This window comes from Pygocentrus nattereri, chromosome 10 (assembly GCF_015220715.1).
Source record: "Pygocentrus nattereri isolate fPygNat1 chromosome 10, fPygNat1.pri, whole genome shotgun sequence".
NCBI lineage: Eukaryota > Metazoa > Chordata > Actinopteri > Characiformes > Serrasalmidae > Pygocentrus > Pygocentrus nattereri.
In genome coordinates this window covers 685261-704216 of record NC_051220.1, presented here as the reverse complement: position 1 = coordinate 704216, position 18956 = coordinate 685261, and the positions used below count along the sequence as shown (strand labels likewise).

At 44.3% G+C, this 18956-nt stretch overlaps 1 protein-coding gene across 13 annotated transcripts in view; it reads right to left on the bottom strand.

The window, feature by feature from the left end:
- Nucleotides 1–9625: 9625 nt before the first annotated feature.
- esrrga (estrogen-related receptor gamma a) overlaps nucleotides 9626–18956 on the bottom strand; it is a 216675-nt gene continuing 207344 nt past the window's right edge. For 9 of the 13 annotated variants that reach the window (XM_037542221.1, XM_037542220.1, XM_037542218.1 and 6 more), the window contains 2 exons: nucleotides 16745–17014; nucleotides 13375–13619 (listed from right to left, as the gene is read on the bottom strand). In XM_037542221.1, the coding sequence (XP_037398118.1) occupies nucleotides 13375–13619; nucleotides 16745–17014 (515 nt within the window). Of the gene's footprint in view, nucleotides 13620–16744; nucleotides 17015–18956 lie in introns of all 13 variants that reach the window. The other 4 variants (XM_037542216.1, XM_017720333.2, XM_017720327.2 and 1 more) reach the window with 1 other exon arrangement.

The following is an 18956-nucleotide window of genomic DNA, read 5'->3' as shown; positions in this document are numbered from 1 at the left end:
TGTGTGTTTTACTTAGAAGTAAAGTAATAAGTAACACGAGTAGCTTTTATTGAGTAAAGTAGCCCATTCCAGTTTGAGAGTAGTGGATTGCTTTTTTGAGTAACTACCACGACAACCATGCAATGCTTCTTTACCCGTGTGCAGTGGGTGGCACTTTGTCGCAGATTGCTGCAGAGCTTGGAGGTCCTGTACCTGAAGTCTGAGAGTAAATAGAGGGTCTGTGTAGCTGCATCGTCTCTCAGATTGCCCCTCTGTCTGCCGTCAGGTGGTCGGATATTGAGTTGTCAGATGTGACAGTCCATACGCCCAGCGCTGGCTCAGAGTTTCAGCTGAAGATCACTAGGAAGCAGAACACACAATGAGCTGTGGAGTATAGAGTCACCACACACACACACACACACACACACACACACACACACACACACACAAGATCCCAGCAGCTCAGCTCACTGCGCCACAGGGGGGAGAGACCAACACATACCGGCTCTGGATTTAGGCCCGAGCAGAACCCAGACAAGAGGAAAACCGAGAGACAGAAATATCTCATGCAGGAAAGTGTCTTTCTAAAATGCTGTACGTCCATTTGTAACAAGATGTTGTTTAAAAAAAGAAGAACAGCTGATGAGTGGCATAATTAATCTCTAATAAAGCTGGCCTTTGATTACAATATAGCACTGTTTCTACACTCACTGTCCACTCTATCAGCTCCACTGACCATATAGCTGCACTCTGTAGTTCTACAGTTACAGACTGTAGTCCATCTGTTTCTCTGATACTCTGTTACCCTGTTCTTCAGTGGTCAGGACCCCCATGGACCCTCACAGAGCAGGTACTATTTGGGTGGTGGGTCATTCTCAGCACTGCAGTAACACTGACGTGGTGGTGGGGTGTTAGTGTGTGCTGTGCTGGTCTGAGTGGATCAGACACAGCAGTGCTGCTGGAGTTTTTAAACACCTCAGTGTCGCTGCTGGACTGAGAATAGTCCACCAACCAAAAATATCCAGCCAACAGCGTCCTGTGGGCAGCGTCCTGTGGGCAGCGTCCTGTGGGCACTGATGAAGGACTAGAGGATGACCAGCACAAACTGTGCAGCACAGTGGAGTTCCTCCACACCAAACTCATCAGGCCATGCGTTTATGGAACTCATCTTCTCCAAACTGTTGCCACAATATTGCATTGTAATTGAATAAAATGTTATTGTATTATTTTAATATATTTCTATTCTATTATCCCTCCTCCACCAAACTTTACTGTTGGCTCTATGTTTTGTAGTACATAATGTTCTCCTGGCATCAGCTAAACCCAGAACCATCAGACTGCAAGATAGTGGAACATTCCACTGTTCCAGAGTCCAGTGGCGGCGCTTCACACCACTCCAGCCGACGCTTGGCCTTGCACTTGGTGATCTTAAGCTTGTGTGCAGCTGCTAGTCATGGAAACCCGTTTCATAAAGCTTTTATATTAAGAACATTATTGGGCTGATGTTCCTTCTAGAGGCAGTTTGAACGGTTACTGCTTACCACTTACAGTTGACCAGGGCAGACCTAGCAGATTAGTGTGAAATGTGCCATCCTATGAAAGTCACGAGTCCTATTATATATCTGCTCGCAGTGGGTGTGGCTGAAACACCTGAACTCAGGCGGGATACCCACATACATTTGGCCATGCAGTGTATTTCCTGCTCAACTTCTACTTAAAGGCTGTTTTGACTGGAAACTAAATAAATGAATGGTGGTCTCTGACTTCTGCACAGTGCTGTATAGTTTTGTACTGTGTGGAACGTTTGTCGGCAGGTTCCAGGTCTAGAAGTTTTCTACTGCAAATAAATGCTTCAATAAAATGTCGTTTGACACAGAATTTCATTGATACGCACCCAGAAATCTGGCCACCCAGCTAACAAGGAAAGACCAATGTTATGCCAACGCTGTGCTAAAAACCACACGAAGACTGCGGCACCGTCAGACGTTCCCAGCAATCTTGGCCACCGCACTGCTCACTGTCAAGAGACGCAGATGTTAAGCTCTGGTTCGAGTCCAGCCGTGACTCATGTCCCGCAGCCTGAGCTGCTGTATTTGTGCCTTTGGTGAAAAGGTTCTCAAGTGCTACTAAGTCATGTCCACATGACACGCCAAACTATTTGTAAAAGTGCACTAACTGAATTAATGGTTCATCGAATGTAGACTAAAGCGTTTTAAGTGCAAATAAACGTGTAAGTGCGACCCTCTGATGCCTCCACATAGCCTGCAGCCGTCTTATCCATTTCATCCTGCATGAAGGAGACGGTCCACCCGCCTTTTACATGGATGGCAATTAATCGCCTTCGAGTGATCCGGTTACATTTCAGCACTAAGTACTTTCAGAGGTGGAACGGGATTCTGCTGAGGAGAAGTCATTAGCTGCTTCTAAGCAGCTGCGATGTATTGAATGTTAACAGACGTGTAAAACAGGGTGGGGGGTAAAATGATCACCGATGATAAGAAGAAGAACTAACTACTGAAAAATATGTTACCACGCTGAAGCTGGGAATAATGACACTGCTAAAGATTTTCTTCCGTTTAGAGAGAATCGAGGCGCAGGCTGCACCATTTCACCCATCATGCTTTGCAAATCGAGAATTGTGAATTTTACAAATTGCTTCTAATACATTTCCCTGAAAAATGGTGTCTGATTAAGAGGGTTACTATCCGGACCTAATGCAGCGGAAACCAATGACAACTTAGCACATTCTAATTTTTTCAGATGATTAATTAAGTTAGATTAATTAAGATTAAGAGACCCTTATTAGTCCCACAACAGGGAAATTTCACCTCCGCATTTAACCCGTCCATGAAACACCGCATACACACTAGTGAACACACACACTAGGGGGCAGTGAGCACACTTGCCCGGAGCGGTGGGCAGCCCTATCCACGGCGCCCGGGGAGCAGTTGGGGGTTAGGTGTCTTGCTCAAGGACACCTCAGTCATGTGCTGTCGGCTCTGGGGATTGAACCCAGAAGTCGGCTCTGGGGATTGAATTAGGACTGTTCCAGCCACTCAAGGTGAAAAATGAACTAGAACTAGAACCGCAAGTTCCCTCGGTTCCTATTTGAGTGAGATCTTGAGTTACAAACATCTGAAACTCTGAAAATAGTACAACAATCTTGATTGTCGGGCCAGAGGGAAGAAATACTCTAAATGAGAATCCTGGACACAGTTACGTCCAGTTTGAAATCAGAGTGAGACTGAAGCTGTTTTCTCCTGCTTCTGAAATTCGGCTCCTGAGAAATAAAACTCAGATTTCCTCACTTTGATCAAAATGTTGTCAAACGTGGATTAACTCTTTAGCGTCTGACTCGTCTCAGCTCAGTCTCAGCTTAATAACATCTCCATGAGAACAGAGCGAACACGCTTTTCTCCTTCATCACCAGAACATCTCACAGTGAGACGCTGACGTTAATCTCCTCTTTCCTCCTGAGGAGGTTCAGGAGAAACTTCAGAAATCAGTGATCCTTCATTAATATAATATTGAGATCTGCTTTATTTCTCTGAGACAGTCTTAAGAAATATTGTTTTCCTCTGGGAGATGTTTGTTCCTCCATAAAGTCCAGAGGTTTCTCTTCTTATTTAAGGTACATGACATTAGAAAAATACAAAAACAAAAGTTTTAAACTCATACTTGCCGAACAATGTTCCCCAAAGCTCTGGACTCCACATCACTCTAGTCATCTCCAGCTCTTTCTTCTTGCCCTACTTATCTCTCACAAAAGACAGAGGAACTGAGAGGGCATCGCCACTCGCCTGGCCTCTGCTGAACAGAGGGACGGGCGAGGTCTCTGGAGATGCCAGCCTGGAGTCGTCGTCTTTGCACATTGTCAGGATTCGGGTCTACACACTTGCCTCTCTGACTGTACACGAACATATTTGGCCCCAGAAGCGTCTCCTTCCGCGGCAGGAGTGGCGTCGGGGGAGCCGGAGACCTGCGAAAGGCCATTACCACGACGCAGTCTGGGCCATCAGCAAGGCCGGGCCCAGGAGAGGCACCCCGCACTGACACTGAAGAATAAATTGGGTGGATTCGGTGACAAAACGCCATCAGGGCGAAACTGCACACATTAGCACTTCACAGATGATGGCGCACACATGCTTGTGGCACCAGTAGAACTTAACCCCCACGGCATAGCTGGGACACACACCCACACGTACAAGAAACACAGTGATTTGGAAAAGGAGACGGGCCTGGAGCATCGCACAACCACACTGCACATTCAGCTCTTTCCAATACTGCAGAGCATCTGGGAAGTAGAATTAATATGCCTTTGATTGGAACTAGAACGACAGCTGGAGGCAATATAGCACAATCTGGACACTTAAAAATGATTGTGTAGCACCTTCTTTTATTTCAGTGACCAACAGTCACTAAAAACGCAAGTGATAGCTGGTAGATTTATTCATTCAGGCTTTGTGATGAGGCAAACGTGTTGCCCATCACCAGAGACTGTTTATATGTGTGTGTGTGTGTGTGTGTGTGTGATACTTACCCGAACACCTACCTGTGATACTCACCTGTTGTCTGAGTCCACTAGGAAACAGGGAGGGAGGCGGATCAGACGGAGCCCACTCACGAGTGTGCCGGAGGGCGCATGTCTAGCTCATGAGAGGGGTGATGTCTCTAACCCAGGTCACAGAAACAGAGTGAGGCAGGTTAACACCTGCGCACTAAATTAAACATCGTACCGCTAATATTATATATTAAGGCCTTGTGATAGGGAATTCTGATTTAGCCTTGTTTTTAATCCACTCTTACAGGACAGCAACACCCCTGCAGAGCGGAATGGTTCAGCTCAGGTGATGCAGGGGTGGGGCTAAGCCTATAAGAGGTAGGGGAAAGGGCCTGTAGGGGGAGCTAGCTCGAGGATACTCAGGAAGCTGAGGAGAACGGAGAAGAGCTAAGCCGAAGAGTCAACAGTCCTACAGCCACTTACTTTGAGTTTGTAGTTTTTCTTTTGTACGTTTTCACCTTAAAAACACGAAGACCTACTCAGAGTCGTCCCATCTTCAGCCTGCAACTGCGTTCCACTCACCCATTCAGTCACAACCTACCGGTGACTCCGTGTCTCCTCACGGGGTTCGGCGAAGCATCGTCACAGGCTTAAACCACAACACTAACAAAGATTTGAGGACAAATAAAGGATATTTGGAAATATCCAGAGATCTGCTTGTAGAGTAAGTTCACTCTAATGGGCCTAATGGAGCAGCTTGTATAATATCGCGATTAAAGAGGGAAGCAGTTTTTTAATATTTCAGCATAATTCATGAACAGAGTCAGTCAGAGTGGCTGTGAAATGGTTTACTGTGGAGAAAATTACCAGCTCAGATTTACTTTACAGCGGTGTTGATGGGAACCAGGGATCCAGGGAAATATAGTAGATCTTTATCAGGTCCTGAAATTTTGGTCTGAACGTGAACACAGCCTGAGAACTATTGATCCGAGTCCGGGTCCCAACTTTTCTCAAGCTCAATGAAATTTTGTCTAAAGTTGACACAACCCGAACCCGAACGTCAAGTCCAAAACTGACCTGGGCCTTTTACACTAATGCTGTTTGCTGTCCAGTGCGGTCCAGAGGAGGACGGGTTCCCCTTCTGGGTCTTGGTTCCTCTCAGTGTTTCTTCCTCTCGTTCTTAGGGAGTTTTTCCTCGCCTCTGGCGACGCTCATGGGGGCTCACACCTGCATTTTTCTGTAAAGCGGCTTTGTGACAACACCTGCTGTGAAAAGCACTATATAAATAATCTTTGACTTGATTTGATTTGAGCCCAAAACTGACCCGATCTGGACCTTTGTGTTGTGTGTTTATTACGCAATCCTTGATGCTTTAACTGGTTCAACTCCATAATCTTTAATTTCCCACACATCATTTTTCTTACATGCGTGGGTCTCATTGCTCAGCTCATGAGTGGGATTTTAACCTGTAAAAGAGGCCGTTTCATCCAAATGACCAGTGGTCCTGCATGTCCTCTGAGTTTTTACATGTAATGTTTATAACAGTAAAATACTGATGAATATGAAGAAAGGAGTTTTCTTTGGGTACTATTTTACACCTGCATCTCTCCACCATGAATATATTTAAACGTTAATACATTTTAGCCCAAAAGCTTTTGGAAAAACTGGTAAAACAGTGTCTCAGATATCAGGCAGCGTATTGAAAACCACTCCGAATGACTTTGTTTACATCTTATCCATTGCATTACACTGAAAATGTGAAAAATCGCCTTTACGAAGAGACGGCGTGCACATCCCGGGTCACCTATTCAGCTTCTCTGAAATCGTTCTCAAGGAAAAGCCTCCATCAGTGAAAGTGAATTTCTCTGTAATACATACGAGAGGGGAAAGAGTTAAAAGAGCCATTAGGAATGCCATGGAGCACTTTCAGCGTCTCGCAAGGTTAATGAGAACAGTCTTCAGCAGCTGAAATGCTCAAGTAGCTTTTATTGTATCATAATAATGAATCAATGGTATGAAGATAAAATAAAATAAATGAACTCAGAAGCCATGAGTAAAACGTATGTGCCGCAGCACAACTCATAAAACGTGGGTAAAAAAAAAAGAGAAGCAGGCCGCCGCTGGGGCCTTCTGGGGTGACGTCATTTTCTTGAAAAATATTTGCCTGCAGGTCACTGCTCCCTCTCTCTAAAGCCTTAAACGCTTTCGCTACAGAACATTAAACGTCTCCCAACGTTATAAGCTATGACACGTATAAGAAGGCAGATGATTTTATAGAGCATGCAGTCTTTAGCGTTTCTCTCCCCTTCACTCCTTGAGCTGCAAAACATCTGACGTACCCTAAAGAAAGACAAGGCCTTCAACACAGTGGCTGTCGTCGGTCATTTTGCGCTTCGCCTGTCAAAATCATGTAGTGTTTCAGTAGATTTGCCATTCGATTTGTGAATCTCGCCAGTGGCTTCTGTTGTCGTCTCCTGCCTCCTCTCTCCTCGTGGTGCATGACTGAAGAAGGCTGATTCTCCATTGGCTCCCTGCTCCCTATGTAGTGTGCATAGCTAGGGCACTTTAGGTCAAGGAATAATAGCTTCCTCACCTAAATAGTGCACAGTGTGTGGAAATCCCATTTGGGATTCGGCCTAAGAAGTGGGCCTGAGTGGATGTGAGCGAGCCCAGCCAGGCCGTGTCGTTCTGCGTAGAGTGTTGTCTTACATCAATGTGTCTGCTCGGCAGCCTGAGGGCTTAGCGGCTGATTACTTTCTGAGTGGACATGCCTCAAACGCTGCATCAAGTTGTCAGGAACTCTCTTCCCATCCACCATTTCTCTTCCCCCTTTTCCGAGGCAATAATATTTGTAGCCATGGCAGAATGAAGTGTGGCTGTGCGAGGCCGCCTGCCAACAGAGTGCAAAAAGAGCAAACAATGTCGAGGTGGCCCTTTTCCCCCCCACCAGAAAACATAAGAAGAGTATGGGGGCAGCAGGTGCCTGTGATCAAGTGATAAGCTTGCTGACGTTACTCATGTTCTGCCTCGAAGTAGCACAGCTCGAATCGGTCGCCCTCTGGAAAATCTAGGCAGTTGTCTATGTGGGGAATCTGCCAAGAAAATAAGATGATGATTTTGGAACCCTTTAGGAACCTTTAGAAACCCTTGGTCTTAGCAGTTTTTCTCTATGGGAGAAATAAGGAGCATTCTCAAAAATTGCAGCTATCGAGGTCCGTGAAAAAAACCAACCCTTTTCCAGATCTGGCACGTTTCATCCTGCACAAACCTTTCCTCCACATATCACTGGATCCGTTAACTTACAAGGTTGTTGAGCTGCCACAAACACTGCCACACAGGTGCTGCAAGCAAGTTACCTCTTACTGCAAAAGCAACTACTAAATTCTGCTGCTTTGCTTGACTTCTGAGTGACTTCTGGGTGAAAAATGTTTATAGCTGCAGTTACAGACTGTAGTCCATCTGTTTCTCTGATACTCTGTTACTGTTACCCTGTTCTTCAGTGGTCAGGACCCCCATGGACCCTCACAGAGCAGGTACTGTTTGGGTGGTGGGTCATTCTCAGCACTGCAGTAACACTGACGTGGTGGTGGTGTGTTAGTGTGTGTTGTCCTGGTCTGAGTGGATCAGACAGCAGTGCTGCTGGAGTTTTTAAACACTGTGTCCACTCACTGTCCACTCTATTAGACACTCCTACCTTGTCAGTCCACCTTGTAGATGTAAAGTCAGAGATGACAGCTCATCTGCTGCTGCAGTTTGTGTTGGTCATACTGACCACTGAAGAACAGGGTAACAGAGTATCAGAGAAACAGATGGACTACAGTCTGTAACTGTAGAACTACAGAGAGCAGCTATACGGTAAGTGGAGCTGATAAAGTGGACAGTGAGTGTAGAAACGAGGAGGTGGTCAGAACGTTACGCCTGACCGATGTGTAAACTGACAGAATGTAACTGTTTATGCTTCTTACATTTATAAACGGAACTGCTACCTTGAATCTTCAGGTCACTTAGAAGATGACGTGTGTGTGGTAAGACACCTTCTTTCACATTAAACATTGTAAATTGTATAGTGAGTCAAGTTTACCTCTATATCACTACAGAAACATTAAGGCCTACATAATAAAACAATTTAATTTTCCTAAAAATTAGCTGGATGTAGTATGCACATATTAAATGCTCATCCTCAGTCAGTACAATCAATATATCAACTCTAAGCTGGGAAAACAGCCTGTTTTTAATGATTTGTTTCTATGATGTCATGAAAACTGTTGCATTTGAATATATCCGCCTTCTCCGCCTACAGCAGTTTAGCTCCGCCAAGTCACGCTCAGGCTGTAAGGAGTGTTTGAGCATGAATTATGACTGTTTTGGTGCATAAAAATAAGGAAAAATGTAGGATACAAGCCGTTTACTCTAAAAGAGAGCAGTTCTAAAACTGCCCCAGTACGGAAGCCACTTGTACAGTTGAGTTTACAGAACGTCTCATACAGCACTAAGATCTAAACTCAGGTAACTAATGGAGGTCACGGTATTAACGTGATGAGCTCAGTAACCGCACCTGTTCTGAAGCAGGTGCTTCGTTATACATGCGCTCAGTTGTGGACACGTTCAGAAACACCGGCCTCTTTTTTGCTGGACATCAGCAGGAATGTTTGGCCCCGTTTGCCTCTATGCAGACTATGACTGGCATTTTGATATTTTAAAGTCTGTGAATTGGACGCAATTTTCATGGGAGCACATCATTTTTATGGGAGGTTATAGAAAAAGCAATAATAATATCTTGTAATTGATAAGATGTGATTAATCATGCTTAACATGACCAGGCACATGAACTACCAAGGTGAAAAAGGTCAGGTGAACAGAATCGCACCCCTAGGGCAGTGGTCACCAAACCTCCTCCAGGAGATCCAGAGTGTTTAGGGCACACCTGCACTTGAAGTGCTGCCTCCTCCTTACCTAAGACTAGCGTATCCGATCCAGCCAATGAAGGACATCTGAAATGTTAATTAGCTGGAGGAGGTGTGGCAGACTGTGGTCGGGACTACACTCTACAGGAAGGCAGGACCAGGACTGGTGAGCACCGCCCTGTAACAGTGAGATTAGAAAGTGGAGAAAATGGAAGGAGAGCAAAAGAAGAGCAGGCCGAAGTCAAAACTGGAAGCATGTTTTAATATTGCTCTACCATTATCCTGAAAGGCATAATTGGAGTTACACATCTGAACTGACCGTAGTTACAGAATCATAGGTCTCTCTTTTTGCATTGAACAATATATACAATGTAAAATAAATACATTTACACAAATGGACAGAATCGTTGGAGCACACTGTATGATACACATCACAAAAATATACAGTTAATTATTTTACTGATGTGGAGCACATCTAGAACTACAGACATGGTTCTCACTACAGGCTGTTTCAGCAACTCCTGGATTGAAATTTATATCATTATCTTATTGATCTTATAAGGTTGTTTTTTTTCTCTTTTTTTTTATATATTTTTCCTCAAGCTCTTCCTTTCCATCAGTGTTTTCCACACTTTGCAGGTTCGACCGCCGCGAAACCCCTCGCCGCGTTTGGCAGACACCGACACGAGAATAAATATAACCAACGCCCATAACGTCATATATAATAAAAAATAGCAGTTGTTTGTACATCTTCATATTATTGTTCCTAATATTCCTTAAATTGCAAAATAGTCCAATAAATACAGCATTTTGATCTAATTCAATCACAAAGTGCGACACCTGGTTGCCGCACAGTCGTATTGCTTTAAATAAGAAAATATGTTGGAAAAAAGTCGTCGGTATGGCTAAATTACACTTCGCTCTGCGCTCAGGGCTCGAGTAGCGCGCTAAAAGACACAGAGCAAAAGCCTTCTGATGATCTAAGCTGCTCGTGGAGTATACTGTCCAAAATGATGGTCACTACAGATTCACAAAACGCTTTATCTTCTGCGAGGATGCTCCGTTTATAAGAAAGCTTTGTGAACGATCTGAGAAAAGGTCAGTATTTCAATGCACCTCAAGACTGAGCAGGGGTTATGCGCCAGACTTCTTAAAGCAAGAGCGCTGATCTAGGATCAGTTTCGTTTTGTTGTTCATATTACCAGACAGAGAGAAACAGAGCTGACCCCAGGTCAGCACACTCAGTGCACACAGGCCCAGGACTGCTTGCTGCAACATCTGTGTGACATTACGAAACTAAAAGTGGTTGAAAAGCTCAGCTTAAAATCGCTGGCAGGTTACGGTTTCCTAAGTTCCATCTGCTTAGTGTTCAGTACCGTTTTTCATGGTAAAGACAACGTAACAGACAACAGGATAGAAAGAAAAAAATCACAAAGAAACAGCACCTTTCTGCCACGAGTTGTGTTGTGTAAAAAAATGAAAGTGCCAACGTCCTATCAACAGCAAGAACCCTCCTGTTTTTGACCGTTTCATCTGATGAGTTTCCATGAATAATGTTCAGTTACGTTACACTAACCTCTCCAAAGCACAATCTAATTATAGTTCTGTATAGCTAATGATAGATATTACACGGTATTTATAGAACAAGACAGAAGGGAGGAAACAGAAATGAAATAAAATCCCATCCCCGTTTTATTCCAAAAAATAAAATAAAATAAAATAAATAAAAATAAAAAATCTATTCTTTAAGTCCTTTTTTCATTTTTATTTAGCACACAAAGTTTAAGCGATAGTTTTGGAAACTGATCCTACACCAAAACATAAAGTTTTTTCTTTTTTCCCTTTGCAGCCTCAAAGAGTAAAGATAATATTACAACGAAGTTGTTTAGCATGGAAGGCCTTATGTACAGCGTCTTGTTAAGGAGGAAAAAAAAAAACAAGTGGAAAAAAAAAATCCACTACTGTTTTGAGATACTCAAAAGCGTATTATTCATTTTAACCTAAGATATACAGTGTTACTCTACAGGAAAGTAGTTAGACAAAATGATCCCTTTTTTAATATATGTTGTTCCTTCCTTTAAATAACTGTTAAATCACTTATACATCAGTATAGATTACATTGATTGCGGACCTTGTTGATCTAGCAGGAACTAGAAAGTCTTTTTTCTTCAGCAAGTTATTTGAGAACCCATCGTACTCGTCTCCTGAGGATTTGTACATCCAGTAGTGTCTCTATTATCTACCCTGTCTCTAAAAAAAAGAAAGAATAAGAAAGAAAAGAAGAAAAAAAAACAGCACAAAAAACTGGAACCACCACGAAAAGCACACAACATCATTGCATGGAACAGAAGGAGGGAGAAAAAGAAATAAATGGTTCAGAAGAAAGCACAGCAGACATGAAACATCAAGCTGAACTACATTTTTTTTTCATTTTGTTCCAATAAAATGTCTTAGGTTAGTTTTATAATCTGTTAATTTACAATTTACAACGTTTAAGAATATTCAGAAAATACCCCATACTAATACTGACATATTTCAGATGAGTGCTGTGGATAGCTTGCTTAGTTACTTAGCTTCTCCGCTAAAGAAATGTCTGGTTGTGAAGATTACATCATGATATCGGAGCCTCTATTCATCATAAAAAATAGGACCGACATGAAACTAGAGCTACAACGTTACTCCAAGTAGTGGTGACGTCTCGCCTAAGTGCTAACTTGCTTCACAAAGTTCATATAACTGCTTTGATATGAAATAATGCCAATAAAAGTAAAGAGATTGGGGTTAATATAAATGCATATATCATATGAGTTAATGTTTATGGTCCTTCTTGCCATCATTTCTGTCAACTATCATCTTATATCAAGCACAGAAACGAAAGCTAAAGCTGCAGGAAATTCAGTTTCCCAAAGAAGACGGGCACTAACAGAAATCGCATTACATTTACACACCTCTGCTTTTTAGGAGAACATATATTGCTTGGAGAAGATCGCGAGGGTTTATTTTTATGACTCGTAAGTGGTCAAGCTGGTAGAAAAGCAATCAGTTCCAGTAACATTTATGAACAAAACTTGTGTATGATGACCATACCACAAAGCCTATTTACACCCTTCATTGAAGTAAAAATACACCAAAATAAAACACAGTAAAACAATATCAATAAATAAATTAGTCTATTCCTTGTCCACCGCAGTACCTCTTTGTTTTGTATTGCATGAGAGACTAAAGCTCAGGCTATTCCCTGAAAAGATACAGATAAAATCATTAAAAGTGGCTAGAAGTGTTTGGAAGACTTGAAAAAAACCAGAAGGGAATCAAACCCCGGTGACTGTGGTGAAATTAATGAGAGGAGCAGCTTCTTCAAATATGGAAATAAAAGGCATAAAAAAAAAAAGAAAAAGAATAAAACAAAACCAAAGAAATCTCTGTTTGGCTAACTGCTCCGGTGAGGTCTGGTGGTAATACTACTGCAAGTCGTCTTGTTGCGGCTGTCTGATAAAGAGGGATTCTTCCTAGGTTCCTCGAATAAGATGATAGCTGGACATGGGTTTAGGACAGTACAGTTTGCTGGCTTCCAACTCAGTGGAACTCCTTCCTTTGGCAGGGCTGATCTTTCTCGGCTCCAGGTTTTGTGAAAATCAACAAAATGTTTTCGATAGCTCTAGAAACTGCATCAGATTTTGGAGAAAAACAAGTCAAAAGCTGGTTCCAAGTCCCACTGCTAAATAGAGAAAGCAGTCCCCCCCCCCCCCTTCAACATTTTTCTCAATAACGACACTTTAATCATTCCGTAATGTATGTATCACTGTCAATAGTTACGAGTACCATAAAGGTTATGTTTGTTTCTTGTCATTATTTGATACCGTTTATAGACAAAAGTTTCACCGTCAGTAGCGGAGAATCAGTCACTGCCTGCCTGGCGAAACGGGTGGGGTCATCGATATGACCCGCCCACTTTCCAAACGAGGGGTGTGGCCTAAGTAAGGGACTGAGCTAGACCTTGGCCTCTAGCAGCTCCAGGAAGAGTTTGTGCATGGGCACCTTGCCGTCCTGTTTGATACTGTAGAAGTGCTGCACAGCCTTGGTAGAGGTCTGCCGGAGCAGAGGCAGGGTCATGAGCAGCTTGCCGGCCCGGCGTGGGTCCTCCACGTGCTGGCTGCTCTCGTAGTCCTGCAGGGCCTCATGCAGAACATCCTGGAGCTTCTGCACTGCATCCACATCCTCTATGTGCATGGAGTCTGCCAAACAAGACAAACTCTGTTATACCAGTTGTTAAGCAAACTGATCTGAAGATGTAGGAAGGTAATGGAGAAACAATTGGAGAACGTCAGAACCATTTCTTTCTGTTTCTCAGTCACTGTGTAGCAGAGAAAGCAATGACAGATTGTGTAATTAGTGACTGATTCATATTTCAGATTTCATACACATTCCAGCAAAATCACTGTGAACACTTTACTACAAAGATCCACAAGTACTTTATATAATATTAAAAAGACACTTGAGAGTCAAAAGATTCAATCACAGACATTTAATCTCTCGAGTCTGTTTCTACAGACTAATAAACCTGCAGAGAAAGTGCTGATAAATGGGGGGAAAAGAGACTGACTCGTCCTTTCTGCCAAGGCAGAGCTCATTCTCCGGTTATTAAACACACACTTGAGAGTTAAACACTGGAATTGTCTTCTCCGTGTGTTTACACGGCTCTCCGTGGGCCTGATGAATGGCATGCACAACAGGAACAACGTTTGTAGGCGACCTGATACGGGCCTCGCGCCTAAGCAATAGGACATAACGTGCCACTTTTCAGGCGTCAATCCCTCCGCTTGACTGGCATTGTCTGGGAGAAATGTCAAACAGGGTTCATTTGCATATTTGCTCGTTAGCACGGCACGCATGCATGCTGGAGCCCCGTGTGCTTCTCCGAATGCAATTAGTCTCAGACAGCTAAAGGCCTTAACCAAAAGTGCTCTGTGAGTTTGCTCTCTGTTGAAAACTCTCACTGAGGGTCCTGCCAAAAAGTGCTCCTAAAGTGTTACGCCCTTCTGTTTATTGCGCAGATTCAGGAATTCCAGTGCAAAAAGTCCTCATATTAATGAATGCATATATAGTCAACCTACGTAAAATAATACACTGGTAAATCAGTGCTTTTGTGTGTTTTTTACCATCAACACAACCACCCACAAAGCCCCACGACTTGTTTTGCGCTCTGCCATGTCAGCCCTAGCCCATTCCCTAAGGGCTACATGTCAGAACACACATAGGGCTTCGACCAAGTCATTACAATTCATGCCTTGGATAGAATCAATACATACATGTTAAATAATAACTGTAGGGTCAAGTATTGATAAGACAGAGATCATGTGTGGGTGTCCCTGTGTGCTTCCCCTGTTAGCAGAGTCTCTATTTTGGGGCTGTAAGGGCAAACAGGCTGTCTGCTTCAGCTAACAGCTCAATTTTCCAAGCCTTGAGTGTCTCTAGGCCCATCTACTATTCAGAGAGGAAGGTCTTGTCCATCAGTCACATGGGCTCCGGCCATCTGAAAAGTGACCCACGACGCGACCAAAATCCCTGCCAGGAAAGTGCTTAACTGCAGCTTTCCATGAAGCATGCCACGCCAGCAGCACCATCAATCTAAACATCAGCGGCAACGGTAGACAACTTACATCATTCTAGAAAATATATATATCATTGTCCAGGCTCGAGAAGTGAAGTCTTCCCACTTTAAAACACAGTATTTGCTGTCAGTATATTTTCTTAAAGGAAGAGAGTAACTTGCTGGAGGACAAAGCTTGGAGGGATTTTTGTTATGGCAAGTTAAACAAAGTGAGCTGCTGCCACAATAAAAATTCTCCATAATGAAACTATATGATGAGAGGAAAAGTTAAATCAAAAGTGCATTTAGCATTATCTGGCTTGGGCACAATCTTTAGATGAGTAATTGATTACCCGTCAAAAAGGTTTGCTGTTACAGCACTTCAGGGCTGTAAAGGCAAAAGAACAGCAGGGTGCACTATTTTTTACAGAAGCTGTCCAGAACTCTCTCTGTGTCCTCGCTCTTTCTTCTAAAACAGTGACAAAATGGCACACCTTTGAATTCTGGTATGACGCATGCCTCTCCTGGGAGAGGAGCTTCGTGAGGTGCTACAGAAGCAAAGCCTCGAGTGTGACACGAGAGAAAGACTGGGGTGGGAAAAAATTGACAGTATGTAAAATTCTTACTGCATCTTGGTTCAAAGCTGAATCCTAAGACTGCTTAAAGGATCATTATACCATTAGAGGCTTTATGTCCTACTAAAGAAAGGGAACCAATTTAACAGGAAAAGACTAATGCAGGCTACAAAACACAGCCATGCAGCCACCAGGCAATAATGCATGGCTGGGCAACATGTCTACCCTCATATGTGCAGAGAAGGAGAGGAAGGACGCAAGTCTCTCTGAATAAATCTGCACATCGCTCCAGCCGCTTCCGCCTGCTCCATACAATCGCCATCCCATCGGTCTCAGTGCGCGTGGGCATCGACAAGAGAGATGAACTGTTAATTACTAAATCAATTAAAAAAGAATTTCTCAAGAGCTGCGCGCCCTCTCCCCCTCGAGGGCTCACTCTGGGGCAGGAGAGGCCCTGAGCGTCCGGTGAGCCGGGCCGACATCCGCAAGCAGGCAAGAGCAATCTGCTTTTTCATTTTTCAGCATGGCCAGGCCCAGCCGGAGATTGATCGTCACATATGGCCTCAGAAAACAAACTGTCAATACCTTGAGCGCTCGAGAATTTGAACAAATAGCTGCCCTACCATTCAAGCTGCTCACTGCGTCCCATTTAACAGATTTTATTGACAGTTTCCTTCTTGTAATTAAAGGGGGGGGGGGGGGGGGGGGGGGGGTTGGAGGGGTGGTGGGAGGGTCGCTGGCCAGTGACCAAGATAAAGTTCAAAGAAGGGGTCAAAAGAAAGGGAGCCCTCCCGGCCCCCACATCAGTGCGAATTATCGACACGCAAGTGAAGAGTGATGGGCTCCTTGTTTAAGAGGTACCTGAAGATGGACTTATGCTAATGCTGCAGGCATGCCTTTGGAGGACTCTAGGGGGAGAAGGGGAGGCTGTGCTCATGTGAATGTAGAGACAGGAAGCCAGAGGAAGGTGCCTGTGAGTATTTTTGAAACAAATTATGTGAGATTAACTGCTTGCGAGAGGTTGACCCACTTTTTATTCACAGAGATCAAGACGCATGGAAGTGATCTGGAATACTATTTTTGATTTTTTCCTACATTTTTAAAAAAGATTTGACATATTTGTATAATTTAAGTGTGACATCATTCAGATGACAAACCAAACCAACATACATATAGAAATTAATTAATTAGTCACCTGAATTCGCGAGCGCTATAGCTTTAAGAGTAACAAACTCCTCTTTCTCCAGCTTCATGGTCTTGTACTTCTTCACCAGTTGCAGGATGGCATTGTTCAGGTCCAGTAGGCCAGCCAGCTTGGATTGGTCCTCGTCCATGATGTAGTCCTCAGCGTAGACCAACTTGTCCTCGAACGGCAGTGACCGGTAGACCACGCGTAAGATCAGTATCTCCATCCAGGCGCTCTGTAGGAGGCTCATCTGGTCGGCCAGCGACAGCGTTGAGAACCCTGCAAGAAACACAGAAGAGGCCTCAAACTCAGGTCCTACCTCTGATTCGCCTTTCAACAACCTTCCAGTGAGTGAACAACACACTGGCCGAATCTGTGCAAGAAGTTAGGGAGGTTTGGCAGTGGCCTGCTGAGAGTGTTGGTGAAGAGCATTGACATTCTGAAGCTGTGATGGGAGGAGAAGAGCAGAGGGAGGGGAGAGGAGGGGATGCACCTAGCACGAGGCTCGGCTCTCATCTCCTGCCGTGCGGCAGGCTAGGGGGCATCCTGTGGGAGGGAACTCCTTATCTCCCCAAACATGCAGCATGGATCAATTCTTCCCATCACACTAGCTGAAAGACTAATTGCTTGCCTCAAACTCCCTTCTCCTTCCTTCTTGCCTCATCCGTATCTCTTTCTCTCTCTCTCTCTCTCTCTCTCTCTCTCTTTTTCTCTCCATTTTCTCCCTCGCCTTTCCCCCCTTTCTCTAGTTTCCTTTCTTTTTTTCAGTTGCGCTAAAAAACCATGAGAGCACTTGACGATGTATGAAAGCTGGATCTCTGAAAGAGAACTTCAATCTTCATGATGCCACAAACAAACATCTCCACTGACAGCAGGAAGTCAACCTGGAGCATCATCACCCTCCAGCGTCCACATGGACAGCAGACGACAGAGAGCAAGAGCCCCAGCGCGACAGACTGGACAGCAGCACGCCAGTTCTCCGCTCATGCCCGGGCCAGGCGATGAACTGACAACACAATACTGGAGGCCCATCTGACGACTCTCTCTCCCCCTTTCTCTCCCTCTCACTCTTTAGCCTGGCACAGAGCAGATGAGGCGTCACCGTTAACAACAGCAAGAGCCCTTATCCAAGCAGCTATGGGGAGGCATAGAGAGAGATGCTTCAAAGCAACTGTTGAAAAGCGTCAACCTGGACGAAAGGTGGCTGAAACCGCTCACTTTCCCCCGCTTTTCCCTCGCTCTCTGATTCTGAGTTGATCGTGAATGGCACGGAGCTCATTATGTATAGGTTTAAGGCTATTGTTTCTAACAACTGCTAATTTATTATCCAAAACTGTTAACATCTCTGATCTCATTAGGAGCAGGCTGAGCAGTTGGTGCACTTCCTGGCCTGCTGGTGGGCGCGCACCCAGCGCCAGTTGGCAGGGCTGTCCACCACTACTTAATAAAATCATCAAAAGGGATTAGTGAAGAATTTCTTAAGGGGGTCTTTAATGTCAGACCCTGCTGCATTCTTGCAAAGGAGTTTAAGCTCCAATGAGAGCTGGCATGGGCTAAAAATATGAATCCTCCCATACATTTCTCTCCTTCTCTCGACTGAAATCTTCACCTGTCACAGAACTGTCATTACAATGAACCAACACATAAACACGAGTTCGGCGAACTGTTCCAAGTTTAGATGACAATGACAAAATTAAAGGGTAATATTCCACTGTAGAGGCAGCGCTGGAGGGTGGCAGCGGCACTAGTGGTGGTGTTGGTTAGTGGACACAAAGCCAAAGAGGCAGGCAGGGAGGGGGGTTGCAGAGAGGACAGCAGTGGCAGATGGACAGAGCCCATAGCCTGGAGCTCCCCGTGTGCCATCCCCCTAGCCCTCCCTCCCAGTCACTGCTGTTAGTAAATAATTAGATTTACACATTCCCCAATCTCCAACACATCTCCCCACAGAATAATTAAAAGCCGGATGATTAGTTTATTGAGTGGAAGGGGGAACTTCCCCCCCTCCCTCCTCCCCCGACCCCACCTTTATTGAGGTCCATCAATGATTTTATCGGGGGGCCGGCCCCCGCTTTTACGGTTGTCATGCCAGTGCGGGCATCCAATTTTTCTTATCTCCCTGATTAATACAAATGCAGTTTCGGGACGCATTAATTAACAGATACAAATCTGCGTTCTCATGGCCGGATCGATAGTGCGAAGAAAAGAGGCATCAATGTGAATT